The sequence below is a fragment of the Canis lupus genome, chromosome 15 (assembly GCF_003254725.2).
Source record: "Canis lupus dingo isolate Sandy chromosome 15, ASM325472v2, whole genome shotgun sequence".
NCBI classification, from domain to species: domain Eukaryota; kingdom Metazoa; phylum Chordata; class Mammalia; order Carnivora; family Canidae; genus Canis; species Canis lupus.
Genome location: NC_064257.1, coordinates 5,965,168 through 5,985,964, shown reverse-complemented (window position 1 = coordinate 5,985,964; position 20,797 = coordinate 5,965,168). Strand labels below are relative to the sequence as shown.

Sequence of the window (20,797 nt, the reverse complement as noted above, 5' to 3'; positions counted from 1 at the left end):
GGGTGGCTCCGTGGCTGAGCGCCTGCCTTTGGCCCAGGTCGTGACCCGGGGTCCCGGGGCCGTCCCCCATTGGCTCCCTGATGCTTCTCCCTCTCCTGGGTCCCTGCCTCTCTCTCTCTCTGTCTCATGAATAAAATAAAATCTTTAAAACCAAAGCTGAAGAGCCGTCTAGTAAGTTGAGCTCAATAACCCCCGTTCGGTGGGCGAGCTGCGTGCCCCGCAGGCCCAGGGGTGGAGACGCGCCAGCCAAGCGGGTGGCCGGGCAGGGAACAGAGGGAGCAGAGGCTGCTGGGCGGTGGGGGTACCATGGGGGGTACAGTGGGGGTAGGGAAGGAGGTGCCGCCACTGGCAGGTGGCAGTGCCGGGGCCCAGTGGTGGTGCCCTGGGGGTGAGGGCGCCTTCTGGCTGGGGATCCGGGGGGCTCCCATATCAGGGGTGGGTCAGTGAGGTGTGACACGCGAGTGTAGACTTGGGGGGGCAGGGAGGCAGGGCCCACCCGGCTGCTGGGTCGTGAGGAGGTGGGACCGGGCAGCTCTAGGGCCCGTGCAGCCTGGGCTCCCTGTGATCCGCGCGTGGGTCCCCGCACAGGGGCGGGGTCCGCGGGGCTCCGTGCTGCACCCAGGGGTGCCCGCCCACCTGCAGCGCCGCCAGCGTCTATATTTAGGCGAAGGAAGGAAGGGAAGGCAGGCGGCTGGCAGGCTTCCCAGGGGGCGCGGGCGCGTGGGCACGGGGGCAGTCGGGGGGAGCCCAGGGCCCCGACCCCAGGTTCGGCTTGCAGGGAGAGGGGGGCGACACGCTGGCGGCTCCGGTGCCTCCCATGGGCAGGGCTGGCTCAGCGGCCACGTGGGAGGCCCCCTGGGGGTGCGGGGTGTGGGGAGGGAGGTGCGCTAACGGGTTAGGGGCCTGCTGGGTAGGTGTGGTCCCTCCCCCGGGTGGGGGGCTGGGGGGCTCCCAGGGGGCAGAGGCTGAGCTGCAGGAAGCCTGTCCTGCGGGCAGGGGCAGGACGGGGACACACAGAGAGAAGGGCAGGAAGAGGCCACACGGGCTCCAGGTCAGGAGTTTTATTGCTGACATGCAGGAAGAGTCCCCATGTAGTACAAAAATAGGTCTTTATACAAACTTTTTTGTGACTTTTTGTTTCGTTTTGTTTCTTTACAACAGGACCTCTCAGTGTGACACCCGGTGAGGACAGGCCCGACCTCCTTTTTTGCTTTGCCGCAGGCGTAGGGTCAGAGCGGGCCGATGTGGGGCGCAGTGCCTGAGCCCACAGACCCCCCGCGCGGACCCCCGAGGGTATTGCTCTGAGAAGGAGGGGGAAGGCCGCCCATGGCCGCGGGGCGGGCACAGCTGAGACCTCAGGGAGGACAGCGGGCTGAGCCCCGGCCACACTGTGCTTTACTCCCTCGGGAGACTTCTTTTTGAAATAAATATAGAAAAGAGGACACCCCGGCCCCCGCGGCCCGGCACCCCGGCTCCCCGCGGCCGCCACTGCTGCCAGGCCGCGTGTGGTGCTCCGGACAGTGAGCGCTGGGCTCAGGCGGGCTCCCGCGGCCCCACTGAGGCAGAGGCATGAGGCGCCCACGTGCTGGGATGGGGGCACGGGGAGGAAGGGGCATGGGCGGCCCTGCTACTGCTGGCAAGAGGTGGCCCCATTTTTTCAGATGGGGAAACTGAGGCACAAGGAGGTTTGGGAACTTGCCCAAGTCACTCACAGTGAGTCAGCTTTTGGGGAGGGGGCAGCTCGCACTCTGGGAAACTAGGTCACACAGGCCTCGGTCGCCTCCCCACCGGGGAGCAAGGACAGACGGGAAGGGGCTGAGGGCCCAGGGCTGCCTGGAGGGGAACACAGCCTCTCCAGGGGGGCCGGGGGGTCTGCTCGGCACCGGGTAAGGCCAAGTCCAGTGAGGGAGGGGGGCGGGGAGCGCATTCTGGTGAGAACAGTGTTTCTGGCAAGACCGGCATCCACTTCAAAATCTCGGCTCGAAAAGGGCAGCGGGGCTGTTCTCAAGCCAGGAGTCCTCCCCGCCAGCCCCGCGGCCCCGAGGAAGGGCCCTGGCCGGGCTCTGGCGGTGGGGACCCCACATCCACGAGGCGGCAAGAATGGGGGGGGTGGCCCAGCCTTCGGTGAAACCGGGGCGCCCCGCAGCCTCCACCCCCGCCGCCCCTCAGGCACCCCTTTCACATCTTTGTCAACATCACCTCGGTACCGCGGCGTGGGGTGCAGAAAGAAACCAGGGTTAATGCGAGGGGACAGCACCTCAGAGAAGCCCCTGAGATGGGAGAAGGAGAGCCAGGTCTAGGAGGGCCTCCCCATCACCAGAGGCAGGGGGGCCTGGTGCTCTGGAGCTGGGGGGCCCGATGTGGGCGCTGGGGGCAGGGGGTGGCCGCGGGCCCAGCCACCTGGAGATGGGGAGAAGTTGGCTTCAGTACAAAAATAAATATATTTGAATTCTGCTTAAGATGAGGTGAAGTCTTCCAAAGCTCAGACTGCGGGGGGCGCGAGGAGGCCCCTGGGGCTGGGGGCGGGGCAGGGTCCTTCGGGGCCAGCAGGCGGCCGGTCAGCTTATCGGTGAGCGCCCCAGCGGCCGGGCCCTCCTCCCGCTTGGGCCAGAGACCGCGGGGTAAAGCCGGAGGTAGATTAAAACGTCATGATTAAAAGCAGATTAGTTATCTAGGCTTCTCAGATTAAAAAACCAAACAATCAAGCAATCATTACCCAAGTAGCTTCGTGGTACGTCCGCTGACCCCGCGTGTGACCTGCGCTGTCCCTGCGCTGTCCCTGCCCCGGCCGTCGGGGGTGAGGGGGGTGGGGGCCGCTACCTGGGGGCTGGAGGAGGTGGCGGGCGGCCCGGGCGATGGGGCTACTTGCGCAGGTAGCGCTGCGCCAGGATGGCCGCATCCAAGGGGTTCATGGGCTGCGCGTCATGGCCGAGCCGCCGCACGGGGGGCACGCTGCCCAACTGCCGCTTGGGCCCCCAGCTCCGGGCCTCGTGCACTGAGCTCTTCTCCTCGGCCAGCAGCAGCTGCTGCCGCATGTAGTTCTCAAACTCGTACTGGGAGCACTCCTCCGTCACCTTCGCCTGGGGGGGAGGGGGGAGGACACAGAGGGGGAGGGGAGGAGGGAGAGAAGAGGGGAAGGGGGAAGGGAAGGAGAGGAGAAGGAAAGGAGGGAGGGGGAGGGGAAGGAGGAGAGGAAGGAGGGTGGGGGAAGGAGAGACAAGAGGGGGAGGGGAGGGAAGAGCAGGGAACCAGTGTTAGGTGATAGGTGGGTGGGCGGGCTCTAGAGGCCAGTGGCCCAGAGCGAGGACCCCAGCCCCCCAGCCCCCCAGCCAGCAGGGACCTAGTGCGGGCTGCTCTGCTGACCACAGGCCTGGGATGGCGCGCACCCCCCTCCTGAGCACTGGCTCCGAGGGTGTTCGCAGGACCTGGAAGCCTTGGCTCCCTGGGCAGGGAGGGGGGGCAGTCATCTCCCCTGGGCCGGGGCAGGGTGGAGGCTGTGGCAAGCAGACCAGGGAGCTGGCGCAGGCGTGCTCACCGTGGGGCAGCAGGCCTGGGTGCTGACCTGGGAACGTGGGGGCACCTCCCTGAACCTGTCTCCTAGCGAATGGAGGCTGCGAGCTGTGGGGTGGTGGGGGCCCCCCCGGGGGCCTCCTGCTCCCACCTGCCCCGGGCTGGGGAGGCGGTCCCTCCAGCCTCCTCCCAGTCGCAGAAGCCCTGCCCTCCAGGGGGCGCCCTGAGATCACCTGCCAGCGGCTGCCCCCACCCTAGGCCGGCACTTTCTCCCGGGCAGGGAGCAAGAAACGAGAGAAAACTGGGAGAAAATGAATCATCTGGAAAAGGACGAGCAGAAAGGCTGAAAGCGCCCCAGTGAGTCAGAGGCAGGGCGAGGTGGCTGTTAAGAGGCCAGGCCAAGGCAGGAAGCGGCAGCTGGGAGGGGGCCCCCCAGCACCCCCAGGCCCCCTCAGCACCCCAAGCCCCCAGTCCAGCCGCCCCTACTCACCTCCTGGGAGCTGTCGGCGCTGCTCATCTGGTCGTCGATGTCGGGAACCACCTGCAGAGGCCCGCTCAGTGACGACAAGGACTGCCTGCGGGGAGGCGGAGAGTCAGGCCACCCCAGGCCCCGGACAGGAGCCCCAGGACAGGAGCCCCGCGCCGCCCTGGGGTCCAGCAAGCCCCCTCCTGACAGGAATGACTTAGTTTTCTCATCTGATGATGGGGACGTTTCTACCTCGCGGGCTATGGTGAGAGAATGCCAGCCCCACCGTGGGCATTGACTGGCATGCGCGGTGCGCGACCCTGAGTTCTCACCATCTCGCCCGTGGAGAAACCTGGGAATTGGAGTCTGTCTGGCAAAGGAAGAGCCGAACCCCAGACCGCTTCCTGGGTGGGATGGGCGCGGGCGGGACCCAGCCTTCCACCCAGCCCGGCACCCGCCCACTCACCACGACGCGATGATGGCGCTGAGGGCCTCCAGGACGTCGGCGGCGGCCAGGCGCTGCTGGGGGTCGAGGACCAGCAGTTTCCGGATGAGACACACGGTGTTCTCGGAAACCCGGCCGTCCCTGAGGCGGGAGAGGCACGGGCTCAGGGGCTGCGGGCTCTCCCTGGCCCCCCTGCCCGCCCCCCTCTGCTGCGTCCGTCCCTGCGGGGAGCGGGACTCACTCGGGGATGGTGTACTCGGCCGCCTTGATCTTGCGGAAGAGCTCCTGCGGGATGCTGTCGTAGAAAGGGAACTGGCCGTAGAGCATGGTGAAGAGCACCACGCCCAGGGCCCACATGTCGCTTGGCTTGCCCCGGTACGGCCGGCCTGTGGGGCGCATGGACACACACACTCAGCGGGCCGGGAAGAGCGAGGCCCCGGGGTCCCCTCGGCTGCCTGCCCACGGGACCCCGTGCCTTGTCCCCCTGCCCCACTTCCGCCCAGGATGACGCCCCACCACGGAGGGACCTTGGCCCCTGGAGGACCCATGGAGGATCCATGAAGGAGAAGGGTCCTTGGCCTCGTGCAGGTCGGCCACCCGCACACCAGCCCTGCTCCGCCACACGTGAGCCCTGCGCACTGGGCCTATGCTTGTGGCCCCAGCGGCTGGCAGGCAGCTCGTGGAGCCGGTGCCAGGAGCGTGTACGGAACTGAAGAGCTAACCGGCTCTGGAACACTCAGCCACCCCTGCCCCTGTCACTGTCCCCTTGCCCCCAGGGCCTCAGCCCAGTCTCTGCTGCCTCGCGTCTCCCCTACTGGAGGGAAGTTCTCAGAAGCAGGTGCCTCTCTGCTGGGCACCCTGCCGGGCTGGGGCGGCCTGGCCTCAGTATTTGCAGCAGGAAGGACCACCCATGGCCGACACCCTGCGCTAGTTTCCTCCCCTGCAGATCGGAGGGCAGCGTGCATGTAGCCAGGCGGCCGCGCTGGGACAGCACCCATGTCGTTACGTGCCCACCCAACTCCAATTAGATCCTTTCTGTTTTTCTGAAATGAGGCACAGGGATGGGAGTTGTCCAGGGCCGCATGGCTGAGTGGGGCAGCCCCGCTCCTCCCACCCCCAGGGCACCGTCCCTCTATCCATTTGTACTAGGGCTCCTCGGGCACGCCAGCCCCTGCCCAACCCATTCCCACAAGCAAAGTGGAGCAGCTCAGCCCCTTCGAAGTTGCCCGCCCGGCCGGCCCCCAAGCCACAGGTGTCTGGCCTGGCAGCAGACGCAGCAGCGGCCAGGTCCCAGGATGTGACCCATGCGTGTGGGGCAGATGCTGCTGGGCACCAGGCAGGGCCTGGACACCAGGATCCCTCCTGTGGGCCCCAAAGCCGCCTGGGTGACCCCAAAGCCCTTGGGGTGGGGGTGCCTGTTCTAAAGGGCTCTCCAGGCCCACTGGAGGTCAAGCTGCTTGACCAGTGGGTGTGCACAGCACACGGGCGTGGACGTTTTGCTACAGGCCTTAGCCGGTGCTTCCAAAAGGTGTCTCGGGCCGCCTTCACCTAGCCTACGACGTCCTCTGTGACATGGGGCCGGGACGTTGACCTCACAGGGCTGCTTGGGGCGAGAGCTGCCTTTTGCCCCGGCTGGTACAACAGGCCATGTTGTGCAGCTGACCCCACGGGCAGCCCTGCTCTCCTGGACCCTGCTCTACCACGTGGGGTCATCAACAGAGCCCAGGGGGTTCCTGCCGAGATGCCCGGGACAGACCAGGGGCCACGTCCTGCAGCCTGAGCCCCAGGACGCCTGCCCCGACCTGGATGGGGGATGAACAGCCCCCTCTAGCAGATAAGCCCCCCGGGACCTCAGCCTGCGCAGGCCATCCCGCCTGAGTGCTTCGAGCCTTCCTTTCCGCACCAGTAATGCCAGCTAGCTAATTAGCCAGACAGCAGGTCAAAGGCCTTTCCAACCCACAGGACCTCATGAAGCGGAGGCTGTTACCATCCCTGTTTTATAGATGTGAAACTGCAGGCCCAGAGAAGTCACTAACTTTTTCGAGGACACGGTTATTAAGCAGACTATAAACTCTATGCGGGCAAGGTCCTGTTTGCCTTTCACGGCTCCACCCCGACACCTGAGGCTGTGCTTGGCGCATAGGATGACCAAAGTGGCAGACCTTGGCTCAGAGCCCACACAGCGGGACTTGTCATTAATCATCCCGCTGCAACCTCGTAACCATGTGGGGAGGCAGCCACGCGTCTGCTGTTAACCCGTGAGGCAGTGGGTTCCTCTGTTTCAGCCTCTAAGACTGGCCTGAGTCTGGAGGAGCCAGAGACAGGCCACAGGCAGCAGCAGGAAGAGCACAGGGAGGCTCCCCGAGCCTGGCGTCCCGAGGCGCCTGACCAGAGCCAGCCTGGGCAACCCCAGCTCGCACAGTCATGGGCCCCACCCACAGGCCTGGGCTGGGGGAGGAGCCTCTGTCACCCACAGGGATGCTTTGGGGAGTATGTGGAGGGGTTCCTGGCTGGGCTGGTCCCTGGGGAGCTGGGGTGCAGCCCTGGCACCTGGATCCCTCTCGCAGAGGCCACAGTGACTCCAGTCCTGGGGAGTGGCCCCACCTCAAGGGGTGGCAAAGGCGCTGGTGAGTGACCGCAGCCTGCTCCCCCCGGGGCTGTGCTGCCTCTGTGCGCAGGGGTGCAGAAGTACATGCTGGGGATGGTGGCAGATGTAAAGCCCTCGGCCCCCTAAGGATCAGGACAGAAATACCCAATTTGGCAAAAGACACAGGGAGAGGAAAAAGCATCCTGGGGAACTGCCGGAACATGGGCTTGGGCGGGAGGCGGCCTGGGCTGAGCCTTTGTTCTCAGGTTTACTATCAGTTAGGACTTTGGGGTTTTGTTGTTATTTTATAAAAGATTTTATTTATTTATTTGAGAGAGAGTGAGCAAGTGTGGGGAGGGGGTCGGGAGAGAGGGAGAGGGAGAAGCAGGCCTATGCGGGACTCGATCCCAGGACCCTGGGATCATGACCTGGGCCGAAGGCAGATGCTTAACCACTGAGCCACCCCGGTGTCCTCACCTATGGTGAGAGATTTGATCTGTCCCAGCCTTGCTTTGCTCACTTGCACCCAAGGGACTTCAGGTCTACCTCAAGGGTGTCCCGCGCTCTGTCCAGAGCGGGGACTCGGCATGAGCATCCCTGGGTGAGCTGTACAGCTGCTCCCCCCACCTCACCGTCAGCCCGCCGCCTGTGGAGGTGGCTACGTCTGTCTGCCTGTTCACTGCTGTATTCGAAGCGCCTAGAACAGGGCCTTCTACACGGTAGCCCTTGATAAATCCAGGCAGGAGGGAGGGAAGAGACGTTCTCAACGGCGCTTCCCTGGGCCTTGCTGGCCTGGCCGCTGCCCACCCTGTGGCTCCCCTGCACCAGGCTCCCTCCTCCAGCGCCCAGCCTGGCCACACCCTTGTCCAGGCCTTATCTGTCCTGCCAATCACAGCTCAAATGTCACTTCCTCAGGAAAGTCCTTCAAGTGCCCATTGTTCACACTCACAGAAATACTGTCAGAGAGGCCCAGCCCGCACCGGTGTGAGGAGGACCTCCGTTCCCCAAAAGACCCCAGATTCTGCACACAGAGGGACGGCGCTGGTCTGGACCAGCCCTGCAGCCCCGTACCCAGGCCAGGCCTGCCCCGGACACGCTCCGCCCAGCAAGTGAACTGCTGGGGGCCCGCCGCACCTACCGCTCAGCACGTCTGGGCTGATGTAGGCGGGGCTCCCCCTCTGGTCCTTCAGAAGGTCCCCCTCGCTCACGAGATGCTTCCCGAGGCAGAAGTTGGTGATGGTTATCCGATGCGTCCTGGGGGGGGGTTGGGGAGAGAATGAACAAACCGCGCGTCTGCACCCGCGGGCGCCCAGCTGCCCCCCATCTTCCCAGGGAGCAAAGGGATCACCCCCACTTCCCTTTCTGCTCCCCGGCTCCCGTTGCCTGCCCCGTGGCTGATGCTGGCCACCCTCGGCTGCCACCACCCTTGGTTGCTGCCTGCTGAGCTGTCCCCTCAGCACCTGGGGTCGGAGGAACCTCAGTCACTCAAGAGGGGCTCCCGGAACCTGCCGTCCTGGCTGAGCCTCGGGGCCACGGCTTAGAACGCAGAACAACGTGCAGAGATTTCCCAAAACCACCTCGCAGAACACCTATGTTTGGAATGACCAGAGACCTAGCTCGGCCCCTCCCTGACCTACAAGGAAAGTCAGCCCAGCAGGGCTCCAGGGCCCACACGTGGGAGTCGCTTTTGTCCCCCTCGGCCGATGGCTTTGGCCATCACCCTCGTTGCTGGTAGGCAGCGCCCTGGACTAGAAACGAACGCTTAGGGCACCTAGCGGGTGCGGACCCTGCCCTCCGTGTCTGATGCAGGCTGTCCGCATTCGAGGGCGGCTTTCTGACGGCCCTGTTTTCACAGTGATGGGTTCAGGGACAGAGAAATGGAGGGACTCGCTCAGGGCCCCACAGCCAGTGAGCAGGATCTAGGCTCGGTCAGTGCCCAGCCCCTGAAGGTCCCTTCGGCTCCAGCGAGGCCAACTCCACCCTGCGCTTCAGACTCTCCTGGCCCAGGAGGCCAGAGACTCCCCCATCTGAGAGTCACAGTGCACGTGGCTTAGGGATCCGATCCTTTCATGCAGCTCACAACGTGCACAAGAGGAAGCAGCCCAGGGTGGATGCCTTACTCCACACCGGACGGGGTGGGCGGCAGGGGGCAAGGCCCCCTGGGGAGGGCGGGGGCCACCCACCAGGCTGTGTGTCATGTCGGCTGGTGTCAGCTGGCCAGGCAGAGAAGCAGGAGGATGGCGGGAAGGCAGCCCCTCGAAGAGCCTCCCACCGCCTCCCCTGGCTGAGGCGCAGGGTGAAGAGGGGGTCGGCTCGGCGGCGTGGGCTGCGGGGCCAAGCGTGGAATTCCCCAGGAGCCGTGACCAACGGGCTCCGCGAGCCCGTCAGCTATGTCGGGGAATTCTGCTGGCAGAGGGCTTGGTGCGAAACAAAGGTTAGTCTGTCCTGTGCACTCCGAACGGAAACTCGACTGGCTCTGCACACAGGCCTGCCCTGTCAGATGCCAGTCTGCCCGGTGGCCCCAGGGCAGTGGGGGCCTGAGCGGGCAGGCAAGGGGCCTGGCCGAGGACAGCATGGCGAGAAGCCACGCTCCGGCTCCGAGCCGCCCGGATCACCACCCTGAGTGTGGGACTGCGCATCTGCAAGGCCCCACCGGGTGGAGGCACGGCACCCTCGGCGCCCTCCCCATCTCCCCACCTCGGACGGCTGCCACAGCTGGCAGGGTGTCCCGCGGCACTTCCCGGGGCGCAGGACGCTGGCAGGGGACGGTCACGGCGGGGTCCCGTGGGCTGGGGACTTGGATCCAGCCCACGGGATCCAAGTTCCAGACCCAGCTTGGCCATCCCTTGGCCTGTGACCGCGGGCACCTTTTTAAATCTCTTATTAAACCTGTTTCCCCATCTGTCAGACAGAGAATATCAGCACTCAACTCCTGGGACTGTGTGAGGACGTGACAGGAAGATGACCCCAGGGAAGGCAGGGCCGGGTCCTGGCGACTGGTGACTGATGGCTAACCCCACACCAGGGGGCGGGGAGTGGGAGTCCCCAGGAAACCCCATTGAGGGTGGTGGCCACAGGCCCCAGAGCATGCAGCGTGGGCTCTGCTTCCCTCCCGTCAGCTGTACTGCCGGCCTTGTGGTCCAGGGCACTGTGTGTGGCCAGGCGGTGGGGCCTGGGTGGTGGGGCCTGGATGGTGGGGCTTGGGCGGCAGGGCCTGGGCGGCAGGGCCTGGGCGGCAGGGCCTGGGTGGCAGGGCCAGGGCAGTGGGGCCTGGGTGGCGGGGCCGGGGGAGCAGGGCTGGGGCAGTAGGGCCTGGGCAGTAGGGTCTGGGCGGCAGGGCCTAGGCAGTGGGGCCTGGACAGTGGGGCCTGGGCGGCGGGGCCGGGGGAGCGGGACTGGGGCAGTAGGGCCTGGGTGGCGGGGCCGGGGCAGTGGGGCCTGGGTGGCAGGGCCTGGGCGCCGGGGCCAAGGACCCTGGATGCTGTCCCACAGGAAACCCACACGGTCAGCTCCAACACCTCCCAAAGCTTGGCTCCACTCCCCTGCCCAGCCACTACCCCCCAAGTCGGTGGTGGCGCCCAGAGCCCCGGGAGCCCCAGACCCCCCGGGCTGGTCCTGGCGGCAGGGGGCAAGGGCAGCGGGGGTGAAGGGAGGTGGCTCTGTGTCAGCACGATCCGCTCCGCATGAGTCACTGGTTAGTTATGGCCCTTTGGGCGACCAGCATTTTTCTCCTTTTCTAGGAACTTGGTATGCAACTTGCTTACCCAAAAAGAAAGAAGGAAGGAGAAAGAACCCACAGGAGACCTCACATAACCCCAACAGGGTATTTCACATTTTAACCCTTGCCATTTCTCCCCAGCAGGGCGAACTCCAGGAGAGCGGCCTTGCAGACACACCTCCGTGTGTCCTCCCGGGCCGCTCCGTTCCCCAAGGGGCAGAGTCAGCCCTGCAGCTGGACTCGGGCCGGCCCGGTGGGCAGGCGGGGGCTGGAGTGCCGCCAGGCAGGCCTCCACCTCTGCAGGGGTGCAAGCGCGGAGGGAGGGGGTGTGACGCGGTGTGACGTGGGCAGCGGGGCCTGTGCCCCCACCTGGAGCACCTGGGAGTCATGCGAAAGGAGTCAGAACCTCCGTCTATCCCAAGACCCAAGAGAGGGGATCATCCAATGAGAGGCCATGCAGCGAGACACGGGGGTTGAGTGGGGTTCTGGTGTTCCTCAATCCGAGAAACACCTCCGTGGGCACACCCGCAGACACACGGAAATGCACAGGCAGACCCCGGAGCTGCGGGAGAGACACTGTCGTTATTCAAGAGCCGTCTGACTTCCCGACTCTACTACCAGAGCAGGGTGGCCTGCAGGAGTGAGGGGAGCAGCCCCGCCACGGGCACCCGGAGGCCTGGGGTCCTTCTGGGGTCAGCGGCGCACAGGTGCGCTCCCACAGCCACCGTCAGGCTGCTCCGCGCGGAAGGCTGGAGAGGACCTGGGCTCCGCAGCCAGATGAGCTGAGGTGGTCCAAAAATAGGCCCTGCCGACCAGAGCAGGATGGTCCCGGGCCAACGTCCCACAGGAGGCCAGGGAAGACGGCAGGCTCTCAGAGCAGGCAGGGGCACAGAGCTGTAGCTCGGAGCTGCAGCCGAGGCCCTCTGCACCCCTGGGTGCACCCCTGGGGCCCTCACCTGCCACCCAACCCCCACAGGCCTCGTCTCCCAGGAAGCGGGCCACGGGCCTAGCAGCACGGGGCACACGTGGGTGGGCCCAGCCTCGGGGGCGGTTCCACATCTCAGGCCACTGTCTGCAGGGAGGCTTAATCGCCTCCACTGCCCCGAGGAGACGCAATCTCGGGGAAGCCCTGGCTTCTGCAGCAGTCCCTCAATATGCTGCAGCCCCTCGATTCGCAGCAGCCCCTCAATACGCGGCAGCCCCTCAATACGCGGAGGAGCCAGCCAACCAGCACACGCTCTAGTCAATTCCCCCAGCCTCCAGGGAAATGAGGGTGCTGGGCTCTGAGCCGGGTCTAACCCCAACTCCTGCTCCTGCCCGGCCTCCCCAGCTCCCTCCCTTGGCCTCAAGGGTTGACAGCCCTGAACTCTGGCTTCCTTCCCTCCTCCCCGTGGAGCAGGACAGGGTCAGGTTTTCAGGGCTTCACTTTCTCCAGCTGGCAAATCTTGACTCACCCTTCAGGGAACTGACTCAGACGGCCAGTCTCTGCCCTCACCCGCGGGCCCCCAGCCAGGGCTTTCTGGTCGGCACCCCGTCGCACAGGGGCTCTGGGAGACTGTGTCCACGGCACGGGTGCCAGGTGGTGTTGGCAGGAGGGCGGGGATGGGCTGAGCTGCTGGGTGGGGTGGCACCCTCCCCCTGGCATCTCAGGCTGGCCCCCCACACCCTTCCCAGGGCCTAGCTCCCTGCAGCTGCTTCTCCTCCCAGGCCCCTCTTGAGCTGGTGCCACATCATGGAGCAAGTCACTACCATGCCACTTCTACCGTGAGATGGGGGCCTGCCCTCCGCGAGGCCTCGGAGCCACTTCTACACCTGGAGGCGAGGGGCTGGCAAGGGTGAGCTGGCCAGGGACGGGGGTTGGCGGCGAGCCCGTCCCAGCTCTGTATCCTAGGGTCGTGGGGGTGCCTGCTGGCTGTCCTGGGCCCTCTCCCCTGAGGGGGGTGACCTGACTGTCCGAGGGTGCTAGGGTGAGCCGCCCAGAGCCCCTCCAAGATCGATGCACTGTCTCCCTCGTGTCACACTAATGGCTTCTGACCCCTCGTAGCTGCACCCTTTTCCAGGAAGCCCCCTTAGCCACAGGAAGCTGCCCTGGCCAAGACTACCCCACCCTGGCCCGGGCACAGCCTGCAGTCTGAGGCTGGTTGCAGTGGGGGGCCAGGGCCATGCACCCCGTTTGCCTCAATCTGGGACATGTGAAGGGCCCTCTGGCTCTCAGGTTTCCAGACCGAGGCCCCACTGTGGCTGCCCCACAGCCGCACTTCTCCCTTGGCCCGATCCCACCCTTCTCCCTGACAGCATTTCCTGGTCAACCTTTTCTTTCTTTTTTTCTTTTTTTAAAGATTTTATGTATTTATTTATGAGAGACAGAGAGAGAGAGAGAGAGGCAGAGACACAGGCAGAGGGAGAAGGAGGCTCCATGCAGGGAGCCCGACGTGGGACTTGATCCCAGGACCCTGGGGTCACGCCCTGAGCCCAAGGCAGACGCTCAACCACGGAGCCACCCAGGTGCCCGCCTTGGTCAACCTTCTGCACACACACCTCAGAGTCTGGTTCCTGGAACCCGACCTCTGACGAGGCCTCATTTTGCTCACCCATCATTCCTTCACTCACTGAGCCCCCACCAGACACATCAAATGAGTGGCCCAAGGAGGGTCTCTGGAATCCTTCCCAGAGCTCCCTTTCTGCGGCCTGCGACCTTTAGGAATCCCCTTCTCCTTCTTCTTTTTCTAAGTAGGCTCCTCACCCAGCATGGCACCCGACGTGGAGCATGAACTCATGGCCCTGAGATCACACGCAAGCCGAGCTCAAGAGTCAGACACTCAACTGACAGAGCCACTCAGAAGGCCCTAAGATGCCCCTTGTAAGCAAGCACCTTATTCCCATGCGGCAAAGGGCAGAGGCAGGCATCCCATCCCCCACCCCTGGGATTTCCGGGGGACCTGGGGGCGCTGGGTAGTTGTGGCAGGTAGCCTGTGCCAGCTCCGAGGTTACATCGTTGAAGAGACTCTTACCTTTTATTGAGCACCATGTTTCCAAGCTTCAGGTCCCTGTGCACGATGTTTTTCTGGAAGAGCAACAGGCACATGGTTCGGACCGGGGACGACAGAGCCCGGGTGGGGCCCAACCTGTCACACGTGGGCTCTCCGGGTGTTTGGGAAGGCAGGGAAGACTCTGTCTCGTCGGCTCAGGCCTGGACTGCTCAGCCACCCGAGGCCTCCCCAACCACGGCTAGGGATGGGGCAATAGGTGAGCCCAGGCGGTCTCCGCCCCTCTCGGGGTGGCTTCCCCAGCTTTCTCCCCTCAGGGCAGCAGCTGGTGGGGAAAACCAGTCCTCACTCCCCCTCCAGCAAACATCCTGACAAAGCCACTAGCATCTGCCTGGATCTGCTGTCAGAGAGGAACCGTCACAGCTCTGGTGCTCGAAGAGTACAGGTTCTGCCCAAGGAGTTGCGTGCCCAGAAGAGGCCCTGGCTCTCCTCCCCTGTACCTCGGGGTGCCTGACACCCCAACCCTAGGAGGAGCTCAGAGACAGGCGGGGGCTGCCCCGAGGCCTCACTGTCATCCCCTCTGCTGGGAGGCTACGGGGCAGCCTCTAGACAGCCGGGCAGCTGCCTCCTGGGCCCTGCTGGGCCGCCCGGGCAGCCCTGTGCCTCTGTGGGTGCTCAGGTCACCCAGCCACTTTCCTGCAGGCTGCTGTGGCTGTGCAGCACACCAGGGGAGGTTGCGGGGCCGGAGCTGCTTGCACTGAGCAGCAGCACGAGGGTGGCCTTCCACGGCTGCAGGGCCTGGAGGCCCCTCCGTCACCGGGAGCCAGGATAGGCCAGCCAGCGGCGGAGGACGTGCAGAAGGGCAGACGTCACCTGGTGCAGGGCCTCCACGACGCGCACCACGTCGTAAAAGATGACCACGGTCTCCCGCTCACTGAGCCGCTTCTCCTTGATGACGTAGTGCTGTAGGTTGATCAGGTCGGCAGTCTTGTCGCTGAAGTCGTGGGCACAGAGGCAGTCGAGGACAAGGCAGATGCGCTTCTTCATCTTCTTAACCATCCGGCTGGATTCCGTGTCCTCAACGATTTCACAGGTGCGGTCCTGCGAGGCAGGGGCAGACCAAGGCTTGGCTGGGGCCAGCGGCGCTGGGGGCTCGGGACGCCCCCCCCCACCCAGAGTTGGAGGCCTGGGGCCTGGACCTGGGGTCCACTGCGGAACACCCGGCTTCCTCCGTGCCAGGGCCCAGCCCAGCTGAGGCCTCAGATTAAATGCCTCGTGATCTGGTCCTGATGCACGGGGTTTGGATCGGGGCTGAGCATGAAATGCCAAAGGGACGCCTGAGCCCAGGGTGCGGGTGGCAAGCCCAGGGCTTCCAGTCGTGACCCAGGTCCCGAGATAATAGAAGTCAGGTGTCCCATGGGCCCAAGACAAGTGCTTTCACACAGATGCAGGACCCCTGGGCAGCCGCGAACCGTGGGTCTGTTGGGGTTCAGGCTCCGGCTTGTTCCAGCTGTGGGACAGGGGGCAGTTCACCTCACTTCTCTAAGTCTTTGGTCCCTCGTCCGTCAAAGGGAGCTAGCACCCTCCCTCACAGGCTGTCCAGAGCAGACAGCAACCCGTGCCTGTGCTCAGGATGTGGGTCCTGCCACCAGCATGTGTTGGGCCCATTTTCCTTGCCAAAAAGATATTTCTTTTTCTTTTCTTTCTTTCATTCTTTTTTTTTTCTTTCTTTCTTTCTTTTTTAAGATTTTATTTATTTATTCATGAGAGACACAGAGAGAGAGAGGCAGAGACACAGGCAGAGGGAGGAATAGGCTCAATGCAGGGAGCCTGATGTGGGACTTGATCCCCGGGACTCCAGGATCACGCCCTGGGCCGAAGGCAGGCACTAAACCACTGAGCCACCCAGGGATCCCCATCTTTTTTTTTTTTTTTTTTTTAAGATTTTTAAGAAAGTAATCTCTACACCAAATGTAGGGCCTAAACCTACAACCCCTACTGATGAGCCAGCTCAGGGAGACTCTCAGTGTCATCCCCAGCAGACCGATGCTTGGCTCTGGGGGACTGCGGGGGGCTCTAATCACCCACGTTCTGTTATCCAAGATGATACGGGGGGCGGGGGGCAAGCTCTGGCAGGCATCAGAGATCATGCACTGTGGACTCCCCATCACCCTCGGTGTGGTTTCACGTGGAAGGGAAACACTGATTCTCAGAGTTGGCTCTAATCGCACACCTAACAATAAAGCCCTCGGTAGGGCGTGTGGGGTCGGGGTGGGTTGGGTTGCATTTTGCCTCGATTTTACCCAAGAACTCAAGCTGATGGGCAAGTAAGTGCAATGAGCACGTAGGGACAGCTCGGGCCGCGCACAGGCATGCTCACCCTCCCGAGCCCCCTGCGAGCGAGCAAGGCAGGCATCCGTCACTGCCTCCATTCTACGGATGAGGAACCTAGGGACTGGACGTGACTTGCCCCAGGTCACACAGCCTGAATCTGGGGCCGCCGGCGCTGAACCTCTGTGCCTCCTGAGTGCGGGTCCATCTGGCGAGAGTGGCCCTGGCCAGCGAGTCTAGCTGGGGGCCCCGCGGAAGCTCTGCTGGGGGCCTGAGCGGGAGGCCTCCCGGGCGCCCTGATGCGGGCCTTCCTCATTTCTGGAGACACCAAGTCGGTTCAGCCCCGAGGAGGGCTCTTCGGGCTGGGAGTTATTCACTAGTGCCTTCCCTATGGGACCTGGGAATCCGGGCACACTGGGCAGGAGGCTCGGGGATACTTCTCAACAGCTGGTATACCTGGGCAGGCCGGAGGATGGCTGGCACCCAAACCAGGGATCCACGGGTGGCCCTCAGGGCACGTCCCTCCTCGTCGCCCCTCCCACCCTGGCCTGGCCCACTCCTGACACGGCAGGAAAGGGCCCGGGATTGACATAACGTCATGCTTTCCCCCTTTCTGAGGAAAGTGACCCTGCCAAGAAAGGGGCACTCCCAGCAGGCCGCGAGTGCTACCGCAGGAGAGGCCAGGCCTGACCTCCAGCCCCCCACCCAGGAGGTCCTGGTGCACCCGGCGTGCCGGGCGGGCTGCTGGAGGGACCCACCCCCCGGGGATGGCCCCTCTGCCACTCACCTGGAAGAGCCCGTGGTGGTGAACCACGCCGTCCTGCGTGTGGAGGAGGGAGAGCAGAGAGTACTCGGTGTGTAACAGCATCTTGCCTTGCCTCTCCTCCTGGCTCTCTATTCCTTGGTCCCCCCTCTCCTCAAGGGTGAGGATCTTTAGGGAGGCACACACGCAAAAAGGCCAAAAATCCAAAAAAAAAAAAAAAAAATCCTGACTTTACAAAGCTGACTAGAACAGGATGAGCCGGGGCGGCGGGGGTGGGGTTGGGGGGGTGCTCAGGTCTGGTACATGACACCTGCACGCACACTCTCACGGGCACGCACAATGTGCAGGGCTTTTCTCAACGTGACAGCAGTGTGACTCTCGCTCATCGAGCTCTCGAAATCAGGCGTGTTCGCAGCGAGACTGCGTGAGCCCGAGTGAGCACTTCCCGGGAAGAAATGCTGCTACTTTGGTTTGCAGGTGGTGTGGGTGTGAAGCTGGGGAGGGGAGAGCAGCCAGCGGCCACCCAGGGCGCCTCACTCACCTTCAGCTGATAGAAGTCATCCGTGCCGTCCTTCCTCGCCAAACACTGCACGATGCTGGGCACCGGGGAGTTGCCCAGGCGAGGGCCTACGGCACACAGAGCTGGGCTCACTTCTACCCCCCCGCGTCTCGTGGACCACGTGGTCTTTCTGCACCCCCCACAGCAGCTCACGGCCACCAAGCTGCCCCCGCCCCCAGGTCTCCCGGGAGATCCCCACAGTCTCCCCTCCAAACATGGAGGAGTGTGTGCGACCCCCCGAGGTCCACCTGGCTTCTACGGGCATGTTTCTCAAACATGGGGGTCTCCGACAGGGGTGTGCACCAGCACCTGAGGAGCACGTGTTCACAGAAGGGGGCCCAGCGGCCACCTGGAGCCTGAGTCGGCACCTCCAGGGCGGGGCGGGGGGGCGGGGCAGGGGCGCTACAGCTTTGGTGAGACCCCTCGCAGCGTGGGGTGGCCGCCGGGCCCCCCTTGGACAGGCCGGGGAGCTTCTGTACTTCAGAGATGTCCATGCTCCTTTTCCCTTGCCAGCGTCCCACCCAGGGCTCAGAGCAGAAGTCACGTGAGGTCACTGTGTCACTTCACCGTGCGTCACTGCTCTTAACATACAGCCAAGGGCCGGTAGGACTTGGTTCCTGCCCACCTCCCTGGTTACGTGTCGTGTCCCCCCCCCCCCCCCCGCCCCGTGGCCATGCTCCAGCCACACAGGGCACCTGCGTACTAACTTGGGAAGCGCTTTCCTGCCTCTGGGCCTTCGCCTTTGCACTTCCTTCTGTGTGGAATGCTTTTCCCCTGCATTCCCCACGGCTGGCTGCTCTGCAGCTGTCAGCCCAAACCTCCGTCCTCGGACAGGCCTTCCTGGTCTCACATGGTCTTGTTTACCTCCTTCAAGGCCCTTACGGCCCTGTTGGTGACCGTGTGCGTTGTTTACCCTGTTCCTTTCCCCCAATAGCCTCTTAAGTTCTCTGCGGGCAGTTCTGGTCTTTCTTGTCCACGGCTGCGCCCCTAGCGAACAGCCTAGGCCCGGCGCATGGCCGATGCCACCCTGTGTCCCTGAGTCTGAGACGCCGCCTCAGGGCGAAATTCACACTGGGTCTCCGGCTGATGGAAGGGTCAGGGTCCTCAGAGCCCACTTCACCCCTGCACCCTGAGCACAGCAACCCTGGTTCCTGGGGCCTCCAAGGCCTACGGCTCTTGTGGACCACAGGGCACACCCAACTCCACAGGACTTCTGTGCCTTATATAAGAAGTCTGGAGGGCCGCACCAGATGCCGGGTGGAATGAACTGTGCCCTCCAAGGATGGCCAGAGGAGTGCCTTGGATGATGGGCCGTGGGTTCTGATGCAGCTCGTGTGCCTCCCCTGTGCGCCATGGGGGGCGGGTGCAAACGGGGTGCTCTGGGGGAAGAAACAGCCTAGCTCTTGGCTGGAGCTGGTCGGGACTGGGGAGGCTACAGCAACAACGGCAACTCGGGCGCAGCAGGACCTTGAGGCTCCAGGTCCCCCACGGGCACAGCGGGACCACACTCAGAGCAGCAGGGCTCGGGCCGCCCCACGCTGGGGGCTGTGGCACTCCCCCTGCACCTGCCCCCCGCGCCCCAGCCCCCCGAGGCTTACCCAGGATGAACGGTCCAGCTCTCTTTGCATTATTTCCGGAAATGCCACCTCCTAGAGCCTTGGCCCTGGCCGACGTTTCCCCAGCTCCTCTGTCCGATGCTCTCCGCTTCATTCTCAGCTCTAGACAAGAAGAGGAGGCCTCCTCACTAAGCAAGGCAGCGAGTTTCCCCACGCGAACCCAGCCTGCGAGCCTCTGACTTGGGGATGCGTCACACAGCTGCGGCTGCTGTTCTCCGCCTGCCCCCCTCCCAGAGGAGCATCAAAGGTTCCCAGTGACAAAGAGCCACAGCTCCTTTCCTGGCATTAATCAGGGGCTCGGGGTGGGGGGGGCGTCCTTCCAGGCAGCATATACTGGCTACCGAGGTGGGCAGCCAGCCTGCGTTAATGGGGCCAGTCAAAGGCAGAGGGGACGACGCTGCTTTGTGCAGAAGCAAACTGGGGTCCCCAACGGACCACCCCAGAGACAGAGGAGACATGGCCCGGAAGCTGTTCCCAACACGAGGCCTTCCCCCGAAGTACCTGCAGCTGCGTGGCCTGAAGTAGTGAATCCTGGGCCCTGTATGCCCCCACTGATCCCTGGGGCGCTGCGGGGAGGGGGCCGGGGACTTGCCTGCCCCCCGAGTGGGAGCGGATGGCTGCCTGAGGGTCTTCTCCCTCAAACTCCCCTAATGAACACCCATAAAGTGTCAGTGGGGTGGCGGATTTACTTTCTCTTCCCTTTCTCCTATTTTCAACTTTTTCTTTAATTACTTTGAAAGAAGACACATTGTACATTTAAGAGCCGGTGAAAGGATGCTGATGGAGGTCACTGAGTGCCTGGGTCTCCCCGGAAATCCCTGTCCCCTCCAGGGTTAAGATAAAAGATGGACACAGAAGCCAGATTCTAGAACATAACCTCTGGATGTGGAGTAAATACGACAAGAGAGTTGCTCCTTTCAGCTGCCTACAATTCAGGGCTCGCGGAGGCTGTGTCCTGGATGTGGGGCAGGGACACGGAGGGACACAGAGGAGATCCACACAGGGAAGGCAGAGGGCCACGGGCTGCCAGGGGAAGGCCAGCTGCCCAGCCCTGAGGAGGGCCCTTGGGCTTCAGGCAGCTCAAGGAAAACTTCCCCGAGGAGGGGATGGTGGTGTGGGCCGGGGGAGGGGCAGGCCACTCCAGGCAGGAGGACCTGCTGAGCGAACCCGTCACAGGGAAGCAAAGGCACGTCACAGGGAAGCAAAGGCACGTAAGCAACAATCTCCAAGGACTTTGTGTTGCTGGTGGGAACAGCACGAAGCAGGGAGGGGTGGCAAGACGTGACCCAGAGGGAGGGACAAGGGTGGGATCTAGGGGACCTGATGGCCAAGTTAGGAGTGTAGCTTGGGGACACTGAACCATAAACTTCTATAATTCTTTTTCTTTGTACAGAAGTAACTAGCATTCCCTGCAGTAACATTAGAAAATGCAGATAAGCAAAAATAAGAACACAAGGTACCCATAATCTCAGCATCCAGATGTAGTCACTGTTAACATTCGGGCAGGCTTTCCTGTATGTTTACGTGTGCACGCTTCTAGTGTTCATTATTACAAACATTTGGACCACACTGTGATACCATTTTGTAAGCTTCCTTTTCTCCCACCTAAAATACATGATGAGGGTGAATTTTACGGTAGGGGAAATATATCTCAGTAAGGCTGTAAAAAAAAAAAATCATTAACATCCCATCCCTACATAACAGTATCCTGCAACATCACCTGAAATACCTACGCAGTCTCCCTGGTAAGAACAGATCATGATTTAATGGTCCACACACCTATCAGGGACACCCGGATTTTTTCTTTTTTTCATC

The 20,797-nt window shown here is 63.3% G+C and overlaps 1 protein-coding gene across 6 annotated transcripts in view; it reads right to left on the bottom strand.

The window, feature by feature from the left end:
- Positions 1–1,046: 1,046 nt before the first annotated feature.
- The window catches only part of STK40 (serine/threonine kinase 40), a 39,948-nt gene continuing 20,197 nt past the window's right edge, over positions 1,047–20,797 (bottom strand). For 4 of the 6 annotated variants that reach the window (XM_025419917.3, XM_025419914.3, XM_025419916.3 and 1 more), the window contains exons 2-11: positions 18,965–19,084; positions 17,349–17,434; positions 16,832–16,975; positions 14,587–14,814; positions 13,738–13,790; positions 8,147–8,262; positions 4,663–4,807; positions 4,443–4,562; positions 4,001–4,085; positions 1,047–3,080 (exon numbers count right to left, since the gene is read on the bottom strand). In XM_025419917.3, the coding sequence (XP_025275702.1) occupies positions 2,862–3,080; positions 4,001–4,085; positions 4,443–4,562; positions 4,663–4,807; positions 8,147–8,262; positions 13,738–13,790; positions 14,587–14,814; positions 16,832–16,975; positions 17,349–17,434; positions 18,965–19,076 (1,308 nt within the window). In that variant the 5' untranslated portion in view covers positions 19,077–19,084 and the 3' untranslated portion in view covers positions 1,047–2,861. Of the gene's footprint in view, positions 3,081–4,000; positions 4,086–4,442; positions 4,563–4,662; positions 4,808–8,146; positions 8,263–13,737; positions 13,791–14,586; positions 14,815–16,831; positions 16,976–17,348; positions 17,435–18,964; positions 19,085–20,442; positions 20,588–20,797 lie in introns of all 6 variants that reach the window. The other 2 variants (XM_049094127.1, XM_049094129.1) reach the window with 2 other exon arrangements.